Consider the following 22,261-nt stretch of genomic DNA (forward strand, 5'->3'; position numbering starts at 1 on the left):
TGCCCTTCGTCGTGCAAGCTCTGGCCAGAGCTGCCCACAGTCCCCATGGTGGGCGCCCCCCGCAGCGGGGACCCGTGAACAGCAGCGGCATGCCAGGGAAGCCCAAGCACCTGGGCGTCCCCAACGGACGCATGGTGAGTGCGGGCTCCAGGCCAGGCCCACAGGGAGGGGGTGGGCACACCCAGGGTGGAGCCCAACAGGCACACCCGGCAGGGCTGGGCTAGAGCCTGCATGCTGCCAGCGGACGGGAGAAGTTGGGGAGAGGCAGCAGCAGGTGGTAGAACCTGGTACCCTCATCCCAGGACCTTCCAGATGGTTCTGATGGGGACCTGGGGCCACCCCAGGGATGAGGCCAGAGGAGAGCAGGCATAGGCTTCTGGCCCAGTCCCCACTGCTCTCTTACCTACTACTTTGGCACCATCTGGGGCTGCCTGCATCCTAGGGTAGCAGGGAGTCCCGGCATGCCCTTTGCCCCCTGTCTACCCCTACGGGGACCCAAGCCCCCATACCTCACTTAGCCTCAGCCCCCTCCCCCACCCAGTGTCCTGATGCCCAAGGTCAGGTAAGGGGCAGCCCTTAATGGGTCATTGCCCTCCACCTAGACCTACTCCAGAGGCTTCCTGCCAGAACTAGCAGTCCTTGGGCAGCCTGGGATGGGTCAGCAGGGTTAGGCCCAGTTGGCACAGCTTCTGTCTGTTCTATTCCTGGACTACTAGGACGGGTGGGGGGACCTGAGCACTAGGGTGCCCCTGGCTGCTGCTAAATCCTCTCCCTGGCTGCTTGGCATCCAGGTGAGAGCTGCCCTGGAAGAGACCCGCTTCAGCAGATGGAACTGGCTGTGTCGGGCTTCTCTTCTCTCCCTAGGACACCAGCCCACTAGGCAGAGTCCCAGCCCCTCCTATAAACTCCGGAAAGTCCAGTGTCCTAGTCGCCTACCCAGCCCCAGCCTAGTACTGTGGGACAAAGCCAATGGGTCCAGAGAGACCTGGGTTCTAATCTCAGCTCTGTTGTCCCTTACTAGAGGGTCCTCTCTGACGCTCAGTTTCTTCATCTATAAAAGGAGGAGTTTGAAATGGATTTCAAAGGCTTGCTGAGACGATTAAGTGGAATAATGAATATGAGCCCCCTGACCCACCGTGGGGGTTCCATAAATGTCAGCCCAATGCCCCCCTTCATTCTCAGCCCCTTTTCAAGGATCCCCTGCCTCACCAAGAAGCTGAGCCACTCCCCACCCCTACTCCTCCTCCTAATTCCCAAGACCTGTCTCCATACCTCTTCCTCCAGCATCTCTTTATTGGGCAGGAGAGAGGCAAATCCCTCCAAGTTGGCCGTGTCCCCCACCTCACTATCTCTACCATCAAACTAACTTTGGAAGTTTGAGCATCCATGGGCCTCGCACTCCCTGGAGGCATGATGCTTGGCTCACCCCTCCCAGGGCATCCAGGCCAAGGAGGAACACGCCCACCCCCACCCCAGAGGGCAACTGGGTTGCTGCTTCTGGGCAGTGCCCAGAGCTGCAGGGCAGCTGAGGGGGCCCAGAGACAGACCCAGCCTCTGCCCATCCCACATCAACCTATAACTTCTCTACTCAAGAGTCATTCAGAGCAGGGAAGACCCCCAAGCTCTACCCCCAGCCCTGCAAGCCCACGGACACCCTGGCTTTTCTCAGCGACTTTCACACACAGGTTTATCTTTGCCCTTTCCGGGCCCATTCTGAACTCTGTGCCACCTCTTGGAATCCCGAGGGTCACAGGTTGGCCACTTGCGGGCCATCGGGCAGCCTTCCGAGGCCACGCTCAGCTGAGAGGAGGGACAGACCGGCATCAGATGTGCATAGATGTAGGCCAGCAGTCAGCCTCCTTCCATGAGTTACCTCCTGAGGGAGGTTCAAAGGAGTACATGACATGCTGAGGGCAGCTGGCAAGAGAGGGACCCGCATTTGAACCAGGCCAATCTGACTCGATGCCAGGTCTCCTCCACCTCCCAGAACTGCCTGGCTCCGTCCTCCCCCGCCTCCTCCTGCCACCAACCCCACCCACCACCACCGTCATTCCCTGCTGAGGCGACTTCATTTGTCAGCCTCGTCTTTCTGTCACTCAGCTTGTCAGGGGGTTGCAATGAAACCTGTCACTTACAGATGGCTCCCAGCCTCCCTCCCAGAGATGCCTTCACACAGTCCCAACTGCCACTTCATTTGTTCACTCATGCATTCATTCAACAATCCCTCCTTAGGGCCTGCTCAGTGCTGGCCCTGTCCCAGGCATCAAGACCAAGGCCCATCGCCCTAGGCCCTGCCCTCAAACAGCTCCTGGTCTGGCAAGGCACAAAAGGCACGAGCGCAAATACCAGAATAAAATTAAGGTTTGGGTAAAAGCGGTAGGTCAGGAATAGAGAAAGCTTGAGGAGGACCTGGGAGAGAGAACAAACTTCTCCACTCACTTCGTACATTGTTGGTGTGGAAGATGTCCTGAAAGGATGTGCCAGCTGGAGGAGGGAACAACATGGGGAAAGGCCTACACGCAGGGAAACAGGATGTGTGTACAGGGACAAGGCCCAAGGGCTGGCGAGCCTAAAGCCTGGAGAGGAGCAGTTATTGCATCCTGTCACTCTCAGGTGCCCAGTTAGTCTTCCTGCACAGGAAGACCTGCAAGGCAGAGCCCACCGTACCTTGGCCTACATTCCTGGAGTCCAGCTCAGGGCCATAGGTCAGCTCCACAAAGCTGACTCAGGCTGAAGAGCCAGGCAGCCAGGGTTCTCAGTGGGTCTACCCAGAGAGGATCTCTGGGCCTCAGTCACCCCAAGCCAGGATGAAATAAGATGATGATATAGAGGGCCGAGCCCAGAAGATGCTCAGTAAATCAGCCCTCCCTTCGAAGTCACCCCTCCAGGGGGCAGAATTCATCCAGGAGCCCCTGGGCCCTTTACCCCAATCAACCTTGACCATCTATGCCCCGAGAGCTGAGGCCCTGGGCCTCCCAGCTCCCCGGTACGTCTCCTGTTGACCCAGGAAGGCAGCTCAGTGGAGGGGAGACCTTAGGTTTCCAGAGTCAGGCACACTTGGGCCCTAATTTCAGCTCAGGCACTTCCCAGCTGTGTGATTTCTTTGGGCCAAGGTTTCCATATCTGTAAAATGGGCATAATAATACCTGCCTCACAGGATAAGGATGTGAGGATGGAGGGAGGATGTGTGACACAGATGTGTGCCATCCATGTTCTCTCTCTGCCGGAGAGCTCAGGAAAAGTCGGGTCACCCTCACCTTTGTATTCTCAGATACCAGCGGCTCCCCCAGGGCCCATTTCCAAGGAAAAATGTTTGGCAAACTGAGGCCAGACCGTGGGTTGGGGTTGCCGCTTGGCCACCACACCCTTCCTCATCCTTTCTTCCCCTTTTCTCCCATTCACTCACCACTTCTCCTCAGGCAGGCCAGGGTGGGGCAAGGCCAGCCCTGCTCAGCACAACTTCCCCAGACCCAGGAGCCTGGGCAGATCAGAGCCCCAGCCAGCGGCAGCAGCAGCGTGCCATTCTCCCTGCTGCACGCCTGCCACATTCACAAATGGGGCCTCGCTGACTCATCCTTCCTGGCAGCTCCAGGAGGTTGGGAATGCTGAGCCCTGTGCTACCCAGGGGGTAACTGAGGCCCAGAGAAGGGAAGTTACTTGCCTCAGAAGGGTCATTCTGGAATTGGACCCCATCCCTGCTCCCTGCCACCTCTGGATCTCCATCCTGTCTCAGACCCAGCTATATGGGTTATTAACATCTAGTGGGGCAAGAGGGGCCCAGGAAGAACTGCATGGGGCGTTCGGAGTCAGAGCATCCCTGGCAAAGGGGGTGCCAGCGCCTCCTGTGAGGGCAACTTGGGCCCTTGTGGCTGCTTGGGAGCACCTGGGCAAAGAGGGTGCTCCTTGAGGAGGGAGTTCAGGCTGATGCCCTCCTACGATATAGGCCTGCCTTCCAGGAGCTACAGGCTGCTAGGGGAGAGGCCCAGACACAGGTGGGCAGCAGTGTGGTGGGCAGGGGGATTCGGGGCAACTGGTGTTTAGGGAAGACCGATGTCAACAGGCAGAGACTGGAGAGCCATAGGGTGGGGGGAGCAGGAGCAGATACCAGGCAGAGGAAACAGTAAAGCAGGAAGCAGGAATGTGAAGAGGTGTGGGGAAAATAGAAGTTTGATGAAGTGTAGGGTGGAGGTGAGGGGGAGGGCAATGGGGGAGGCTGAAGGGGTTCATTAGTCAGGCTCAGGCAGAGCTTCAGCAGTAACCCAGCAACTGCTCTGCCTCCCAGAGTGAGGAGTGGGGCCAGAAGAGGGCCTGGGAGCCAGCCCCACATAAAGACACAATCCATTCAACGTGATGTAAAGAACAAAACAAAATAGGAGTGAAGCCAAGCCCAGGCCCCTCTGCCTTCCCTGGGGTCCTGGGCTGCCCACAAGCATCCCGTGCCCCACCCCCCCACACACGGAAAAGTGCAGTGGAGAGCCCTGAGCAAGGGAGAGGCTGAGTCCTGGGTTGGAGGGCGGGCCAGAGAGAGGCCGGTGTGTGCTGGGTGCGGGAGGCGGGAGGGCCAGGTGGCCACCGTGGAGTGGGAGGGGAAAGTCAGGATGGTTCCCGGAAACCTGGACAGAGGGAGGTAACCAAGGCTGGGAACAGCCATAGAGCAGCCTGGGGAGGAAGAACGTGGGACAGGCAGGTGCAGGCATGAGGGCAGCTGACAGGAAAGGGAAAGAACAGTTGGAAGGGACCTTGGGCTTCAGCTTGTCCCCTTCACACACCCCAGGAGTTGAGACTTTGTCCTGCAGCCCCGGGAGAGAATTCCCATGAAGCTGTCAGATGGGCGAGTGCAAAGGCAGCAGGGCAAAGGCTGGGGCAGCCAGGGGAGGGCGTGCAGGGTGGTTCCATGTCCAGCCTCCCTCTGCACAAGCTTTCCCTCCTCCTCCGTAACGTCTTATCCCCGTGCTCCAGCTTGGAGACAGGCTCAGGGAGGGGCCCAAGGTTGTAAAACTGGAAAAGGACAGGGCTAGGATTTGAATCTTTGTCTGACAGACCCGATCCCTGTGTTCTTCCCTCTACCGCAGGGCTTGGCAAAATTGAAAGCTGAAGCAGGGCCAGACACCAATACTAATGCAACAACAATAATAGTAATGTTCCTTGAATATTTACCACATGCCAGATAGTGTTCTGAGTTCTCTTTCTATGTATATTTAACTTATTTAATCACAGCAAGCCTTTGAAGTCCTGACCATTATTTGCCCCATCTGTATAGAGGGAGAAACTAAGGCACAGGGAGGTAAAGTACTCTGCCCAAGGTCACACAGCACAAATGTGAACTCAGGTAGTCTGGGGCCTGCCTCCATAAATAACATAAATGCATCAAACTGGCCCCAGAGACCTCTGAGGAGACTGCGAACCCCTTCTAGGGAAAGTGGTTGCTGCTCAGGGCCAGCCAAGGTTGCCATTCTGGGAAGAAGCTCAAGGTAGCTGGGGCAGAAAGCTGGGGTTTCATGTAAAACTCCTGACTTTCAAATATGGGAAACCCCTTTAAAGTTAAAAAAAACAAAAACATTCTGATATTAATAATGTCCTACTTATTTGCAGGCCAGCTCTGGCCCACAGATGTGTGACCCGGGTGCTCCCAGGTTGGGGAACAGAGAGGGAGATTCCAGCTGGGAGGGCAGGGAGAGTCTTCCTGGGGAGGAGATGTTTGCAGACTTGTTTCCAGTAGGGATGGAACGAAGGGACAGGTGGCGGAAGCTCCTGTGACGGGACCTAGTGAAAATGTAGGAGGTGAGAGGGAGGAAGGAACTGGGGATCAGTCAAGCCCTGGTGTTAGGAGCCCAGGTGATGGGAGGAAAACCAGATTTAGGGAAGCTGGTTCCGTGCCCTGCTTTGGTGGTGGCAGAGGTGGCTTCCATTTGGGACTGGCTGAGTTGGAAGGGCTTGTGGGGCATTTGGGTGGAGATGTCAGCAGGAAGTTGGCTATGTGTGTTTGAAGCTGGGGAGATGTGGGAGGGAGAAAGGGCCCAGAACAGAGTCAGAGAGGGGTAGAGGCCACCTTGCGTGTATAGATGATGAGGAAGCTGGAGGATTTGCTAGGAAGGTAGGAAGACCGAGGGAAACCACTGCAAGATTCAATTTGAAAGGAGGGTTTTTCTGTTTCACTAATGGTTGGGATTCCCAGAGAAGTCAGAGTTGTGCATGTGGGGGAAGGGGGGATGTGCAGAGGAAGGGATTGGCCTCTACAGCTACTCACAGGGTAGTCCATAACCAGCAGCATCAGTGCTTGGGATCTTGTCAGAAATGGAGAGTCTTAGGCTCTCCTGAACCTGAATCTCTGGAGGTTCCCCCCGCCATCATTCTAATGCACACTAAAGTTTGAGAACCACTGCTCTCTACTATAAAATAGCATCCTGTGCCCTGCCCATGGTGGGGTGTTTCCAAGAGGAGGCAGTTGCAATAAGGAGATCATCAGTTACAGAGACCCCTCTCCTTCCTCAAAGACAACAGCAAACATTGATATAACACCTGCCACATGCTGGCCACTATTCTAGATGCTGGAAATATATTAAACTGATTTGATCCTCACAGCAGGCCCAGGAAGTAAGTTAACTATTATTATCATCATCCCTCACTTACAGATGGAGACAAACAAGTTACTTGCCCAAAGTCATACAACTAGTAAGTGGCAGAGACAAGATTAAAAGTTTGTGTTCCTACCCACCATGCTCTACACCCAGGCTCACCCAGTGGGTGCTGGGGGTCAACAGGGGTGACTGGGGTGTACCTGGTATAAGTCCCAGTGCACATAGTGGTTGGCACATGATGGAAGGGGAGCCAGGGGCAGCCTGAGCAAAACCCTGAGCAAGCAGTGACCTGGCTGAGAATGCCCAGTGTGGCCCTCCAGGCAGAGAAGAACACAGCTCCAATCCTGGGGGCTGGGCCTAGAACTATCCCTTGAGAATCCACCCTGGGCTCTACTCTGACTTTCTACCTCGGGTTTCTTGTAGGTTCTGGCTGTCTCAGATGGAGGTAAGTGACAGAGTATGTGGAGGAAGCCTGGCTGGGGTGGGGGTGGGGGCTGAGGGGGGTGTATGTGGAAACAGCGTGGGGATACCCCTGCCATTTGCTGTCTTTCCAGGAAAAGTACCTGAGATGGGATTGGGCCAGGGGCTGGGGAAGGCTGCAAGGCTCAGCTGCACTTGTCCATCCCCCTGCAGAGCTGAGCAGCACGACGGGACCCCAGGGCCAGGGCGAGGGCCGAGGCAGCTCCCTCAGCATCCACAGCCTTCCCAGTGGCCCCAGCAGCCCCTTCCCCACCGAGGAGCAGCCTGTGGCCAGCTGGGGCCTGTCCTTCGAGCGGCTGCTGCAGGACCCGCTGGGCCTGGCTTACTTCACTGTAAGCCCTGGGGTGGGATAGGGAGGGCAGATGGCAGTGGCCACCAAGGGGGGAAGGGTGGAGGGCATGGGAGAGGGCATGGATGGAGTTTCAGGCTGGCCAGAGTGGGACTCCTCTGTCAGCTGCCTCATCTGGCCTTTCTCTGGCACTCTCTTACTCTTCTCCCAGCTGGGAAGTTTCCTTCTCTCTGCCTCTTATTTTCTCTCTGTGCCTCCGGATCTCATCCCATCTGTCTGTCTGACCCTATCTGTCTGGCTTGGCCTCTTGGCCCTCTCTCTATACCAATCTCTTGGACCACATCCCCTGACTGGGTCTCTGTGTCTCACCTCTGTGTCTGTGCCTCCTTCTCCCCACCCCTAGGAGTTCCTGAAGAAGGAGTTCAGTGCTGAGAACGTGACTTTCTGGAAGGCCTGCGAGCGCTTCCAGCAGATCCCGGCCAGCGACACCCAGCAGGTGGGGAGAAGGGGGAACTGAGGCGGCGAGATGAGACCAGGGCCTGAGCCGTGCCCCTGACCTTCTCCTGTCCGTCCTGCCCCAGTTAGCTCAGGAGGCCCGGAACATCTACCAGGAGTTCCTGTCCAGCCAGGCACTGAGCCCTGTGAACATCGACAGGCAGGCCTGGCTTGGCGAGGAGGTGCTGGCGGAGCCCCGACCGGACATGTTCCGGGCACAGCAGCTTCAGGTGAGCGGTCCCGGAGGCGCGGCCTGGGATAAGGGGCGGCGCCTTGGAAGGGAGCTCGGTGGAGCAGAGGCAGGGCCAGATCCAACGGTGGAGCCTGAGCGGCAGAGATGGTGGGGATGGGGTGGGGAAGAGAGCAAATCTGGATGCTGGGACCCAGCTAAACGTTGGGCAGGGCGCTGGTCAGAGGTAAGAAAAGAGGCGACAGTGAAGGAGGGGCTAGGGGCGGGACCTGGAGCAAGGAAGGGCTAGGGGCTCGCTCCCTAGGTTGGGGACGCCGCCAAACCCCAGGGCCGAGTCTGGGACTCTGGCGGCTCGCAGAGCGCCCTCTCCAGCTCACCGCCCCGGGAACCGGCTCCGCAGATCTTCAACTTGATGAAGTTCGACAGCTATGCACGCTTCGTCAAATCCCCGCTGTACCGCGAGTGCCTCCTTGCGGAGGCCGAGGGTCGCCCCCTGCGGGAACCTAGCTCCTCGCGCCTTGGCAGCCCTGACGCCACGAGAAAGGTGCGGACGACTGCCTGTGGGGGCAGGCGGCTGGGTGCAGATCTGCGAGGGTGTGCCCACGGTCTGCCTGCGGGTGCGGCCCGGCCCAGTGCCAGTGGCTTCCCTGTATCTTGCAGAAGCCGAAGCTGAAGCCCGGAAAGTCGCTGCCGCTGGGCGTGGAGGAGTTGGGGCAGCTGCCGCCTGCTGAGGGCCCTGGGGGCCGCCCGCTCCGCATGTCCTTCCGCAGGGGTGAGGGCAGGAGCGGGCCGCAGAGATGAGCGGGGTCGGGAGTCTGGGCAAGTCTGGAGAACACCCCCTTCCTCCTACTGGTCCCGCAGTCTCTAAGACTGTGAAAATCGAAATGCAGGTCCGTGTGACCCCCATGTTCCCCTGGTGGTTCGGTTCCCACGCTAGACCCCAGAAGTTTGGGAAGTCCCTCTCAGCAGCGAAGCTTCCGGGAACCCAAACCACGTTAGACCCCTGCAAAAGGGCTCCAACAGGGTCCGCCTGGCTGGGAGAGGCCTCTGGCAGAGGGGTTGGGGGAGGGGCTGTCCTGCTCATTCTCCCTCTCCCCTAGAACTAGGGGGCGGTGCGTCAAACTCAGCCTTGCGCCGAGAGTCCCAGGGGTCCCTCAACTCCTCCGCCAGTCTGGACCTCGGCTTTCTTGCCTTTGTCAGCAGCAAATCTGAGGTGAGCCCACTGCTGGGGGAGATGAGGTGTGGGCTCGGGCCACTACTCCGGCCCCTTTGTGGGCCACCATCATTCCAAGTCACCGGCCCCACTTCATCCTCCACTTGATCCAAATGGCCAACCACTCAGCCTCCTCACCTTTTTCCTGTCCTCACCACATTGGGCCCCATGCATGTTATGGGTGCACATCCTCTTCAGCCGATGTGTGTGCACGTGTGGGTGCCCAGGTGTGTACAGCACGTGTGTAGCAGTCAGTGGGTGGACCTGTCTCTGGGTGCCCATACGCTTGGGTGAGCATACATGTATTCCTGTAGGAGGATGTATCCTGCCTGCCTACAAGTGTGCCCTTGGGCATGTGTATGCCTGTGTGTGCCCCAGTGAGCTTACGTGTCTGTGTACCTCTCTGTGTGTCCTTGCATGTGTACATATCACCTCCCTTGACACCTGCTCTGAATCAGAGCCATCGGAAGAGCCTTGGGAGCTCAGAAGGTGACAGTGAAAGCCGACCAGGGAAGTATTGCTGCGTGTACCTGCCTGATGGCACAGCCTCCTTGGCCCTGGCCCGACCTGGCCTCACCATCCGTGACATGCTGGCAGGCATCTGTGAGAAACGAGGCCTCTCTCTACCTGACATCAAGGTCTACCTGGTGGGCAACGAGCAGGTGCGAACCTGGCCTGTTCCCCAACTCTAACTCCCTTCCTGATCCTGAACCCACCCCCATTCCTGTCTCTGCTCAGCCATGACCCCAACACCAATTCCACTTCTAATTCCAACCCCATCCCCTATCCCCACCCACTTCCTAACTCCAGCCCCCACCACAGCCCCCCTGCCCCATGCCCAACTCCAAATCAACCCAGTACCACCTCCTCACTCAAACTCAGATATCCACTCTCATCCCATGAAAATCCTGTCCCCACCCCATTCCCATCCTGGTTTCCAGCTTCATCCATCATCCTCACTGTGATAGTCTCTGGGAGGAAGAGTAGGGGAAAACCACTGCTGGAGCTGAGTTTTTCCCTGTCACTCCCAGAGTTCAGACTGCCCATCCCTGAAATGGCCATTTGGGGATCCCTTACTTCCTCTGCCACCAGGGGCACACAACTGCACCCAACCTATGAAAAACTTTCCTTTAGGTACAAACTAACATAGCTTTAAAGAGGAGGCTAGAGCAAAATTCACTTAAACTAAACCATCCAATAAGGGGGAATCTAAAGGAAGGATGCTGTATCCCAGGGAGACCCGTCAGGATTTCACTCACCCAATAAACAGTCCTAAGCCCCTGCCGGGGGGGGCAGAGGGAGCCAGGCTGAGTTCTGTCCTCCAGGTCCAAAGGCTGGAGGTGAGCCAGGCAGGATGTGATCAGGAGGAGGAGTTGAAGCTCCAGAGAGTTTCTGGGTCAAGGAAGGCATTTCTGGTTGGTCCCAGGAGGCTTCATGGAAGAGGTGGCCGTTGATGAGGATGAGGACAAGTTTGCCTGGCAGAGCTGTGGGGGGAGGACATTCCAGGCACAGGTGGGTAAGAAGTGCAGGGCAGGTTCAGGGGCCTGGAGTATGGTAGTATAAGGGCCACAGTAAGAGAAGCTCTGCCCACTTTCTTGGGCCACCCAGGCAGCCTCTGCAGCCCTGATGGGTTTTCATGTCTGCTAAATATAACTTCACCACCCACACTCCACCTGTCCCTGCAGCACAGCACAGGCCTATTGCCTGGGAGGGCTGCCTCCCAGCCCTGGGCTTGTGCAGGCAGCAGGGCCTCCAGGGGTGGTAATTACTACAGCTACTTTTATGTACCTACTGTGTGCCAGGCGCTGTGCCAGATACTTCGCATCCTTCTGGCCTCACAGCTGTGTTGCGGGGAAGAACCCTTTTTGCAGTGAGGAGACAAGAAGTGTCCTTAGTAGGTGGGAATGGAGAGAAGTGGACAAGTGTAAAAAAAAGGGACAAGGCCTGGGTGGCTGACCAAGGGTAGGTGGTGAGGGAGGAAATGCGTCCAGCTGGTCCAGTTGGTTTTCCCATGCCTGAGGGACAAGGGGCAGCTGTCCAGGAGGCAGATCCTGACCTGGCTCAGGAAGAGGTGGCCCCATGATCCAGGACTTAAGCCTGCCCCTTAACCAAGCAGCCCCATTACCATTTCGTGCCCACCCCACCTCCATGTTTCTCATAACTCTGTTCCTTTTCCAAGTCTGTCCAGCATTCTTGCCACTAGGCTCTGATCCAGCCTGGTCTCGTACTCTGTCGGCATCTCTATGGCTCACCCGACCACCGGCCCCTCCCTCTGGCCCTTAGGGAGCCTCAGTGGCGGCCCTGGGAGGAAGTGATGATTGTTCCCTCAGACCCTGGGGATGGGGGAGGAGGGAAGGAGAAGGAATTTTGAGACCCTGCCTGGCTCCTGCAGAAGGCCCTGGTCCTGGATCAGGACTGCACCGTGCTGGCGGACCAGGAAGTGCGGCTGGAGAACAGAATCACTTTCGAGTAAGTGTCTGTCGCTCCAGTCTAGGGTCCAGGGGTCCCAGCACTCGCTTGGGTCCCAGTTCTGGCTGCTGTTCTCCCTCCAAGTCCTGCCCCTGGTGCTAACCCCGCTCCTTAGGCTAAGGCCCCACCCCCAAGAGGTCCCACCTCCCCAGTTCAGGCTCCACCCTCTCTCCGGCCAGTCCCAGGTGGGTTGGGGGAGAGGCGCGGCGGGCTCTCCGACCTTCCACAGCGCCAGGGTCCCGCGCAGGCTCGAGTTGGCGGCGCTGGAGCGCGTGGTGCGGATCTCCGCCAAGCCCACCAAGCGGCTGCAGGAGGCGCTGCAGCCCATCCTGGCGAAGCACGGCCTGAGCCCGCAACAGGTGGCGCTGCGTCGGGTGAGCCGTGTGGCGGAGGGGCAGGGGCGGAGCGGGGCGGGCTGCCTGTCCCGCGGGCTGCTGACCTGTCCCCTCAGCCAGGCGAGAAGCAGCCGCTAGATCTGAGGAAGCTAGTGAGTTCGGTGGCGGCCGAGAGATTGGTTTTGGACACTCTCCCAGGTAAGGGACGTTGGCCCAGGGGCTTGTAAGGGACAGCTCTGGCCCAAGAGGAAGGGGGTCCAGGCGAGAGGCAGACAGGAACGGTGGCCCTCTCTGCCGCAGGTGTGAAGATCCCTGAAGCTGGCGACATATCCCCCTGCTGCAGCCAGGTGAGCGAGGGACTGGGCACCCTCTTTTGCCCGCCAGCCTCCCCTCCCGGTTGTGGCTCTAACCCCACATTCTCGCAGGGTGGCCAGCCTACAATCCAGGACAAGGCCGCCCACCTCCCTCCACTGTCCCTGAACTCACTGGCCCAGGCACCCAGTAGTATCACTGGGAAGCGGCAGACCTGTGACATTGAAGGTACATTGGGGATGATGGCGGCTAGGGACCAGAAGGGTTGGGGACCGTTGAGGGTGGATGGCCTTAGAGAGCCTTGAGCTGAGGCAGGGGCCTGGATGTCACTGGGGCTGGAACAGGGTCCACTGGGGTTGAGGGACCAGAAAGGCTGGGACAGGGGGTGGGATGGGGGCATTGGTGCTGGGGTCAGGGAGGCTGTGGCCATAGTAAGGGCAGCAGGACTGTGGTGGGCTAGCATAGGTGGGTCTGCACCCATGGGCCCCTTGACTCTGCGGCCATCCCCAGGCCTGGTGGAGCTGCTGAACCGGGTGCAGAGCAGTGGAGCCCATGACCAGAGGGGCCTTCTGCGCAAAGAGGACCTGGTGCTTCCAGAATTTCTGCAGCTGCCTGCCCAGGGACCCAACTCCCAGGAGGCCCCACCACAGACTGAATCAGCGGCCCAGCCCAAGGGGAGCCTCTCAGACTACACTGCGCACTCGGCCCTCTGACAGCTGCCCAACCGTCCAGGCCGGCTGCATGGCACCTGGCGGGCCAAGCATGCCATGGGCCCGCTCTGCATGCCCTGTCTGTGCCATGAGTGTCCCTGGCCCCTTCCTGCCACGGGCAGGCCCGCAGGAAGAGCTGGGAGGGGATGGAGAGGGGACTCAGAGGAGTGACACTCCACAGCTGCCACCACTTGGTCCCTTACAGGCTTGCTCGTCCATCCCTTGCTGCCAGGCCACCAGGGGGAAGTGGGCCTAGCCCCCAGTGCAGGTGTGCCCAACACGGAGGGGCGGCGTTGGCAGTGCCAGCCTCCCCACCATGTGCCAGGCCTCAGCAGGGAGTAGGAAGAGGGGCCGGCTCTTCCTCGGGGAGCTGGTATGAGTAAGGCCTGGGGGTGCAGGCAGGCAGGCAGCCCCTCCCGCTACCCACAGAGACGCTACTGGACTTTTGGATTTTGCAGTTGGCTTGGGGCAGCTGGGTTTGTCCTGGATGTATGATATTGTTATTATAATAATTATTATTATTCTGCCATGGGGCGTGTTCCTTGTGTGGCAGTCTACCCTGTGTGCCGCCCCCACCCCCAAACTGCGTTGCCTCTGTCACCAGGGTCATGCCAGGAAGCCCTTGGGGACCTCAGGATGTACCCCCTGACTTCCTGTTGTCAGAACCTCTCTTCCTGACTGCACAGAGTATGGGGTGTGAGTGTGAGAGAGAGACAGAGACAGCCAGAGAGAATGAGGGAGGGAAGGAGGAAGCAGGGGAGGGAGGGAGGAAGGGGAGGGAGGGGTGGACCCCTCTGGGGAGCTGTGCCTCTGCTGGTGTCATTGTGCTGTTCCTCAGTCTTTGAATCTGAGTACAGTGTCTGGTCACTGTCCTGTTTCTACTGGGGACTGAAAGTGTCTCTGTAGACATGGCGGTGGGCTCTTTTGGATTCATCGAAGGCCTTGAGGAGGACACTGGTTTTTGTGGTGGGGGCAGGTTCTGCCCCCTGCCTGCTTTGGCTGGGTGGTCTTCTCTGTCCCCCGGCAGCCAGACAAGCCCACAGCCCACACAGGGAGGAGGAGCAGGGAGAACCCCAGAAGGAGAGCCCCAGCCTGGGGGCAGAGAAGCTAGACTCAGTCCCGGTGCTGCTGTGACAGAGGAAACAAGGGGACGCAGGAGCCTTGAGAAGGCACTGGGGGAGTGAGGGGCCCTCTTGACCACCTCCAGCAGATTGAGCTCTCTTCCCCACTCCAGCTCTTTGTACTTGCTGTCCCCTCTGCCAGGGGCTCCCCATACCTGCCCCCTATCTTGTAACTGGCTCCTCACCCGTGAAGTTCCTGGGAGAGATCAGTGCGGTTTGCTGGCCTTTCTCTAGAAGTGGAGCGCAAGCCTTCCTCGGGGGGGCCTTCATGGCTTGTAAACAAGAAAAATTTATTTCTCACAGTTCTAGAGGTCAAAAGTCTAAGATCAGGTGCAAATATGGTGGGGTTCTAGTGAGGACCTTCTTCCAGGTTGTAGACAGCCAACTTCTGTGTCCTCATATGGTGGAAGGGGTCAGGGAGCTCTCTGGTGTCTCTTTGTAAGGGCACTAATCTCACTACATCCTCATGACCTAATCACCTCCCAAAGGCCCACCTCCACATACCATCACCTTGGGCATTGGGATTTCAACATATGAATTCAAGGTGACACAGATATTTAGACCATAGCACAAGGTGACCAGGAAAGCTCCACTGAGGTGTGTAAGCTGAGACCTTCAATGAAGCGGGACTTTGGTGTTTGTAAGTCTTAGAAATCCCACTCAGAGTCACAAGCACACACACACTGAAAGAATGCATTGGCTTGTCTAATGAAGAAGTCTAGGAGTGGCTGGGTAAATTTAGGTGTTTAGGTAATTTTAGTCAGGAATCTCCGTCCATCTCAGTCCTGCTTTCTTGTGTTGGCTTCATTTGCACGCGTGTTCTCTCCCTGCATGTCCTTTCTGCAAATCCCCAAAGGAAGGTAGAAAATGACCAGGATTGGGATTCTGACTGGGGTCAGAGGATCATTCCTGAAGCACACTGAGTAGCCAAGCCTGGCTCATGAGATGACCTTAACAGCCAGAGGGCTGGGCCAAGCCAGCCAAACAAAATGGGCTGAGGGGGCAGAGGGCTGAAGGCCAGGTAGAAGAGCCTCCATAGAGGTCAGCCCCTACAGGAGGAGGAATTCACATCTCCCGAGGTCCCCAAGTTAAGCATGCTCCATCCTTTATCTCATTTTGTCCTCACAACAAAACAGCCTGGTGGGGATGAAATCAAGGCTGCACGGGGGCAAGTGACTAGTCCAGGATCATGCAGGGGATTGCTGCTGGGGTGTCACCAGCACTCAGGCTGTCTGACTCAGGGACACACACCAAGCAGGGCCTGGATGCTGTAGATACCCCCACTGGGGAGCCAGGGCCCTCTCAGAGGAGGGCACGTTGATGTGGCTACCCTGGGCGGGGGCGGAGTTTGGGAATTTCTACTAAAAATTAAAAACACACAGCGTGTGACTCCAGCAGTGCCACTAGAGAATCACTCACTTCTGGGCACGTGGAGGCCCATTGCTGCAGGGTTGTCTATTGCCTGAAAACTGGCAAAAGTGTATAGGGGTGGGGGGTAGGGTAACACAACACATGCTCTGCGATACCACACAGCAGATAAAGAATTGGGTACAGCATGTCCTGCCATGGAAGGTTCTCCAAGACAGTTTGGTAAAAGAATGCAGAGCAATGAACATGGCATGATACCTTTATATAAACCACAAACACACAGGCACTTATAAGTGTACGGAAAAGATAGAGAATGTTCTAGAAGGATACATACCAAACTGACAGGGAGATGGGAAGCAGACCAGGAAGGGGTAGTGGTCAAAGGAGACTTTCACCTTTGCTTTAATTTTTTTTTAAAGGATGCAATTAAAAATAATTATAATAACACAAAGAACTCCACAAAGCCACTTCTTTGTCACTGCTGGCCTGCCATCCCTTTCTCCATAAGTGGTACCCAGATCTTCCATTAGGGGCTTCAGCCCACTGCCCCCTCAGCCCATTTTGACTGGCTGGGTGTGTCCCTCTGCCACAATCCCCTTGTGATCTCCTCCCCATCATGCCCCCTGAAGCAGCCCTGAGCCCTCACTGTCCCAGCCTGGCCAGGCCCCAGCTGCAAGGAAGGGGGTCAGGGGCACCAGCTGGTTAACCCCTGGGGCCATGTTTCAAAGTCACTGCACAGAGGTGGACTCCTGGGTGGTGGGGAAAGGTAGCAGAGCTGCTTCCCCTCATCCCACCAGGTGGGAAGCCCGGAGAGGAGTCGGCCTGTTCACCCAGCACCCAGTGTGAAGGAAGGGAGAGAACACACATCTGCTGACCACTCTGCAGCCTCCAACACCCCCATCCTACAGAGTTCACAGGCTGACAGAGGAGGCGTGACTTCCTCAAGGACACCCGTGGGGCCCAACCCCATGTGGCTCCAAGCCTCTAAGAGAGAATCTGTCTCTTGTCCCCCCACCCACCTTAATAGCCTTGGGGTACGGGATGGGCACAGGGTGAGAACAGGGCACGCAGTGACCTTGGCTCTGGGCCAGCGTGGGAGCAGGTAGAGGCATTGGCTGCTCACCTGGAGCCGGGCTGCAAGTACTGATGCACTGTTCTCTGGGGACAGCCACCCCACCCCCAAGGGCGAGCACAGAGTGCACCCGGTAGGGGGCCTGGTCTGGTGATCAGGTGACTCAGACTTATGGGGGATTAGAGGCTGGAATTCAGCTTCCACAGGGAAATGAAGGCCCAGATGGGGAGGAACACACATGGTTGGTTACAGTGAGTCAAATGCAGCCAGAGCTGGGCACAGGCCCGTACCACTGTACAACCACAGGGGGCGCCATTCATGTCCACCATGGTCCTGGGGGTGTCCAAGAAGAGCTAGGGACATGAACATGTGTATGTGTCCTGTGACTCCTGCAGGGAGGGACTGAGTGAGTGGTGCTCTGTGACCATCTCAGCTCCTGTCTCCAGAGAACTGGCTTGGGGGTAGAGCGGAGGCAGAAAGCCAAGGAGGTGAATGAGCATCCTACCTGCAGACCAGCCCAGAGTGCCAGCTGCCAGGACGAAGTGGCCAGCTAAGATTGGTGGACCGGGGTGACCCTACAAGCCAAGGAGGCCCCCATCTTCCTGCCCCATTGCCAGGAAGCACTGAAGGAACCCAGAACCCAGACCCAAAACCTGAAGCTTGGAGTGTGGAACTGGAGCTTGGAATCTGGAGCACAAAGCCTGGATCTGGGGCCTGAAGCACAGACCCAGAACCTGGAGGCAAGAGCCGGAAGCCCAACCTGGTGTCTGGAATCTGAAATTGAAGATTAGGGCTCAGAACCCGGAGCCCAGCGCCAAGAACCAGAGCCCCGAGCTTGACATCTGATGTCTAAAACTGGAGCCCGAGACTGCAATTCAGATACTGGAGCCCACTTGAGGCCAGAACCAGAGTGGGGACCCCAGAAATTGGAGACAAGCTCCAGGCCCAGAGCATGAAGGCCAGGACCTGAAGTCTGAAGCCAACCTCCGAGCTTCAGGTCTGGAACCCAGAAGCCAGAGCCTGGGACCACCAACTGGGAGTTCACAGCCTCCCGTTCAGGCCTGGTCCCTGAGGCCAGCAGGAAGGGCATAGGACTGGGGCCATGTAAGGAAGGGAACTGCGGGGGAAGAGGTGATTTCTGAGAAAAGCCCAAAGCAGCCTCAGCTCTTTTGGCCACAGACTTTGGCCTTGTCAGTCAATGAGTGACCGGCGCTTGGGCCACCAGGATTAATCATTACATGGGGCACTTATCCCCCAAACAAGGACAGGGCATCCTCAGATCAGCCGCCCCTGCCCTGGAACCAGAGGATCTAATGTAGCCTTGGGCTCCCCCTCTGGAAAGTGGGCCTCAGATGGGACAACGTCTCAGGGCCCTGCCTGATCTGTGCCGGGCAGCTCAGATCAAAACCCAGGCTCTCTAAGAGAGGGCAGTCAAGAGGGCCAGGGGAGGGACTGCTCTGTTCCCAGAGGGAGGTGACAGGTGACCCCTACCGTGTCACCCAGCCTGCTGGTGAGAGTGGCTGCTTTGACCGCAGATACAGAGAGGATGCATCCGTGTGTGCTATGCACACTCATGCTGTGTTGGTGTGCAGTTGTGCCGGCTGCATGCCGGGCAGGAATGTTGATGCCCATATTCCCAACGTACAGCACTGTGCCGCCTCCGTGGGGCTTATATGTTGGTTGAATATTAAATAAACATATTGATGAGAAGAGGCACAAGTTTCTCAAACTGTGCTGATGGGAAACCCTGTTGTCATTAACCAGATCCCCTCAAAAAATCCAGGTCATGAACAGATGGTCTGGAATGTCAATTTTTCCTCCTTTGATTGTCGTTAAACTTTAGGTCCTGCAGAAAACTTACATGCAGCAAATTGTGTGTATTTAAGGAGCAAATGGATCTTAACAGAGAATTGCAGAAAGGGAGAATAACTGGAGCTGGTTGTGCCAGCTTCCACAGATTGCTCCCTTTCTGGACCACACACTTGCTCTTGGGACCATTCTCTACTCCGTTCAGCAATCATGCCGCTCCTGGAGAAATCCTTGTCGTTGGTGTGACGAAATTCAGTGTCTGTCAGCCTGTCCCATGCACGTTAGCCATGCTGTCTCTGCTCCCACCTCCTTTTCCTTCCCTTCCCCCAGCACTGCCCCGACTAGGCTCTCAAGGGTCACTAAATCCACTCTGTTCTCACGTTTCCTGACAGCAGCATTTGATTTTGCTGACTAGGGTATCTCTTTCAAAACGTGGGCAAACCAGGGGTGGGGATGGTGGTGTGCTGAATTGGGCGATTGGGATTGATATGTATACACTAATGTGTATAAAATTGATGACTAATAAGAACCTGCAGTATAAAAAAACAAACAAACAAAACAAAAAACAAAACAAAAAAAAACCGTGGGCAACCCTGGCTTCTGGGGCATCTGCTTTTCTGCTCTTCCTCCCTATCCCTGCCAAGCCTCTTCCTGTGTCCTCCCTCAAATGTGAGTGCTCCTCTGGGCTTGGCTGGGTCTCTCCTCACTGTGCACACTCTCCCTGGGGGCACCTTCACCTGAGGTCACGCAGGCAGGAAGTCAAGTCACACTGCACCCTGACGCTGTGACAGGATGCTGGTCTTTGGACTAGCAGGGGTAGGATTTAAAAGGAAGAGGGGTGACATGGTGAGATTTGCATTTTGGAAGGCTGGCTGGCTGCTTTTTTGGAGACTAGATTGAGGGGAGCAATCAGACAGAAAGGCTACTACAATAACCCAGCTGAGAGATGGTGGCCAGGACCAGGGAGGTGGCAAAAGGATTAGGGAGCTCCCAGAAAAGGAAAATTGGGAGAATTGGGGGATGAATTTGAGACCAGGAGGTAGAGGAGAAGCGTGTGTCAAAGATGCCTCCTCCATGTCTGGCTCCGTGTCTGGACCACATGCTGCTCACTGAGGTTGGAACACGCAAGAGGCCCCATTTGGGGAAAGGAGAACATTGCGTGCTTCAGACCCACAGCTCCAACTGCTCGTGCCAGAGACACCTCAGACACAGTGGTACAGTTCAGTACAGACGGATCTTTGCATCTTCCCTCCAAAACTACTCCTCCTCCTGAGTGCCTTTCTCAGTGTGAGACACCACCAACCACCCAGGCTCCGGGCCCAGAGGTCTGGGGGAGGCCGTGGCCAGAGTGCAGGTGAGCAGACAGGGCAGGACTCACCATTCAGGGGACACACAGAGTCTGTCACAGACAGAGAGGAGGCAGGCCATGCGCAGGAGTGGGCTGAGATGAGCAGAGGGGCTGAAATGCTTGGGGGCTGGGGTGTGGCCACCTTCTCCACTGCTCTCAAGAGTCCCAAAGGCAGCTCTGGTCAGCTCCCAAGTTTCCATGCTTTTGCTAGGGCTGTGGCAGCCCCACTCCCCACAAAATATTTTTGCAAGTGGTGGAGATCCACAGCATTATGTAATTGTTTCTCTTGCGATGCATTTGATTAATAACTGCCTCCCCCGCTAAACCCTGAGCTCCACGAGGGCAGGGAAGGTAGGCTTCAAAACTGTCAAAGATCCAAACCTTATTAAAAAGGAGACACACCCCCAGCTCATAAGGAGTGCCTTGGATACCGCTGCTCCTGCCCGGGGTCTGACTGGAGCAGGCAGGGGAGAGGACCACGCCTGTGGGCGGGGGTGCACGTACCCAGACAGTCTCTGAGTCCATCAGCTCAAGGATGAATCCAACACAAGAACTCAGTAATAATTGCATTTCCCTGGAGCAGCAACGCCCCTCCCACCCGTGCATGAACGCCAGTCTTACCCAAATCACTCCCTCCATGTAGGAGAGGTTCTAGGACACCCAAGGGTTCACCATGTAAATTAGGGTTCATGACAGAACGTGATGCAACCATTAAAAACGACATCTGTGCTGAGTGTAAAGACACAGGAAAAGGCTTATGTTATAATGTTAGATGAAAAAAAGCAAGATGCAGTCTTCCAGAGACAATAAAATCCAAAGTAGATAGAAAAGGCACAGGGAAAAGGACAAAAGGCAGTGTTTTAAACATCATGGTGATGTTTCTGAGAAGCAGGATTGTCTTTATTTTCCTTTTTGCTATGAATGGAGACCTTTCTAGCAAGCAATGGGTGGCTGATTTCCTGCCTTAGTTCCCCAGAATCTTCCAGAACAAGCCATAAGACTATATGGCTTATTGTCCAAACCAGGGCACTTTGCAGAGTGAAAGGGGACTCTGGGCCAACAGTCATAAACCCGGACTTGGCCAGGCAAACCAGGACTTACGGTCACTCTCCTCAAAACCAATCCCAGCCGCACCTCCGCCCCCCCCAACCCCTCTCTCCCCTGTGGGTTCTGTGGCCTAAACTACCACGGCCACAATGTGGTGGCACTGGGATCCAAACCCAGGCTGGCCTGTTCTCTGCTCTTAGCCACTTCGACAGAGAGTCTGTTGTGAACTCTATGCAGTAGATAACTCCACAATGTGCTGCAAATTAAGCACTAATGTTAAAGGGGGAAGTGTGCAGAAATGTCCATCCTCCCTGATGGAAAAGGCTGGGACTGTGTCGCCCTAAGATGTGTAAGATGTTGAGTGAGATTTGTAGCTCAGGGGACCCTGAGCAAACAGAGTAGCTGATGAGCCAAGAGTTGTTGACCTGAAACAGGGCTGAGAATCTAGAGGAGATGGGGCCATTTCTTTGGCGGGGACACTTCAGCCATCCTGGAGACAGTGAAAAGGGCATGAGAACGTGAAGAGAACAAACATGCTGAGGGACTTTGTTCTAGGCACTGAGATGGGTCATTTATCTCATTGAATCCTACAACTCACTGAAAAATTCATGCTCATTGCCATTTTATAAGGGAAGGGACTAGGGCTCAGGGAGGTGAGTACTTAGAATCCCAGGCCGACTCAGGGACTGGACCATTTCTTGGATCAGGAGAGAAGCTGGCCTTGCAATCTTGGCTCAGCATGGAATAGGAACTCAACTACTGTGCTTAGAAATGGATGGACAGACACAAGGCTGGCTGGCTAGCTGGCTGGCTGGCTAGGTGGATGGATGGATGGATGGATGAATGGGCCGATGGATGTTAGGTCACTCAGACAGTTGCCCAAGCTAGATCTTGAATGGAACTCACCACTCCTGGATCTGAGAAAATCTTAATCCCTTAGAAGGGAAGCTCCCTTCTCATCTCTCTGTGAATATGGGCCACAACTCAGGCTCCAAGGTCCTGTAAAGGGAAACAAGCTTCTCAAAGACTCCCTAAGACCCCTGTCTGGGTTTCAGGGACTCTACAGCAGACCTCATGTCATCATCAGCTTCCTGATCCAGAAGCCCAACTGTGATATATTTCTTCTCTCTCCCACCCTCCCAACACCAATTGTCCTGCCCAAGTATCCCTGGGATGCATCTTCTCTCCATCCCTCTTCTTCCCACTTAGATTCAGACCTCATCCTCTCTCACCTGGACCATCTCATCACCCTTTTAACCGGTCTCTCCGCTTCCAGACTCACTCCCTTTGACACATCCCAACCCCCCACACCTGGGACCATTCTAAAATGCGGACCAGGCCCTGCCCCATCTGGCCAGGGGCAGATTCTCTCAGGCTCACATCCTGGATCTGTGGTCTTGGACCGTCCACAATTCAGCGCTACAT

At 56.3% G+C, this 22,261-nt stretch overlaps 1 protein-coding gene across 2 annotated transcripts; it reads left to right on the plus strand.

Moving 5' to 3' along the window:
- On the plus strand, positions 1-13,552 carry RGS14 (regulator of G protein signaling 14). Of its 2 annotated transcripts, none has more exons than XM_036847636.1 (15): positions 1-134; positions 7,002-7,023; positions 7,212-7,390; positions 7,751-7,843; positions 7,929-8,072; positions 8,391-8,576; positions 8,693-8,804; positions 9,133-9,245; positions 9,704-9,907; positions 11,638-11,714; positions 11,962-12,088; positions 12,166-12,247; positions 12,350-12,396; positions 12,475-12,589; positions 12,872-13,552. In XM_036847636.1, exons 1-15 carry the CDS (start codon positions 90-92, stop codon positions 13,072-13,074), a joined length of 1,749 nt encoding a protein of 582 aa, XP_036703531.1. In that variant the 5' UTR covers positions 1-89; the 3' UTR covers positions 13,075-13,552. The 2 variants fall into 2 exon arrangements, with proteins under 2 accessions (XP_036703531.1, XP_036703532.1); XM_036847637.1 differs by having other exon boundaries at positions 8,433-8,576.
- Positions 13,553-22,261: the final 8,709 nt, after the last annotated feature.

This window comes from Balaenoptera musculus, chromosome 3 (genome assembly GCF_009873245.2).
Source record: "Balaenoptera musculus isolate JJ_BM4_2016_0621 chromosome 3, mBalMus1.pri.v3, whole genome shotgun sequence".
Classification (NCBI taxonomy): Eukaryota; Metazoa; Chordata; class Mammalia; order Artiodactyla; family Balaenopteridae; genus Balaenoptera; species Balaenoptera musculus.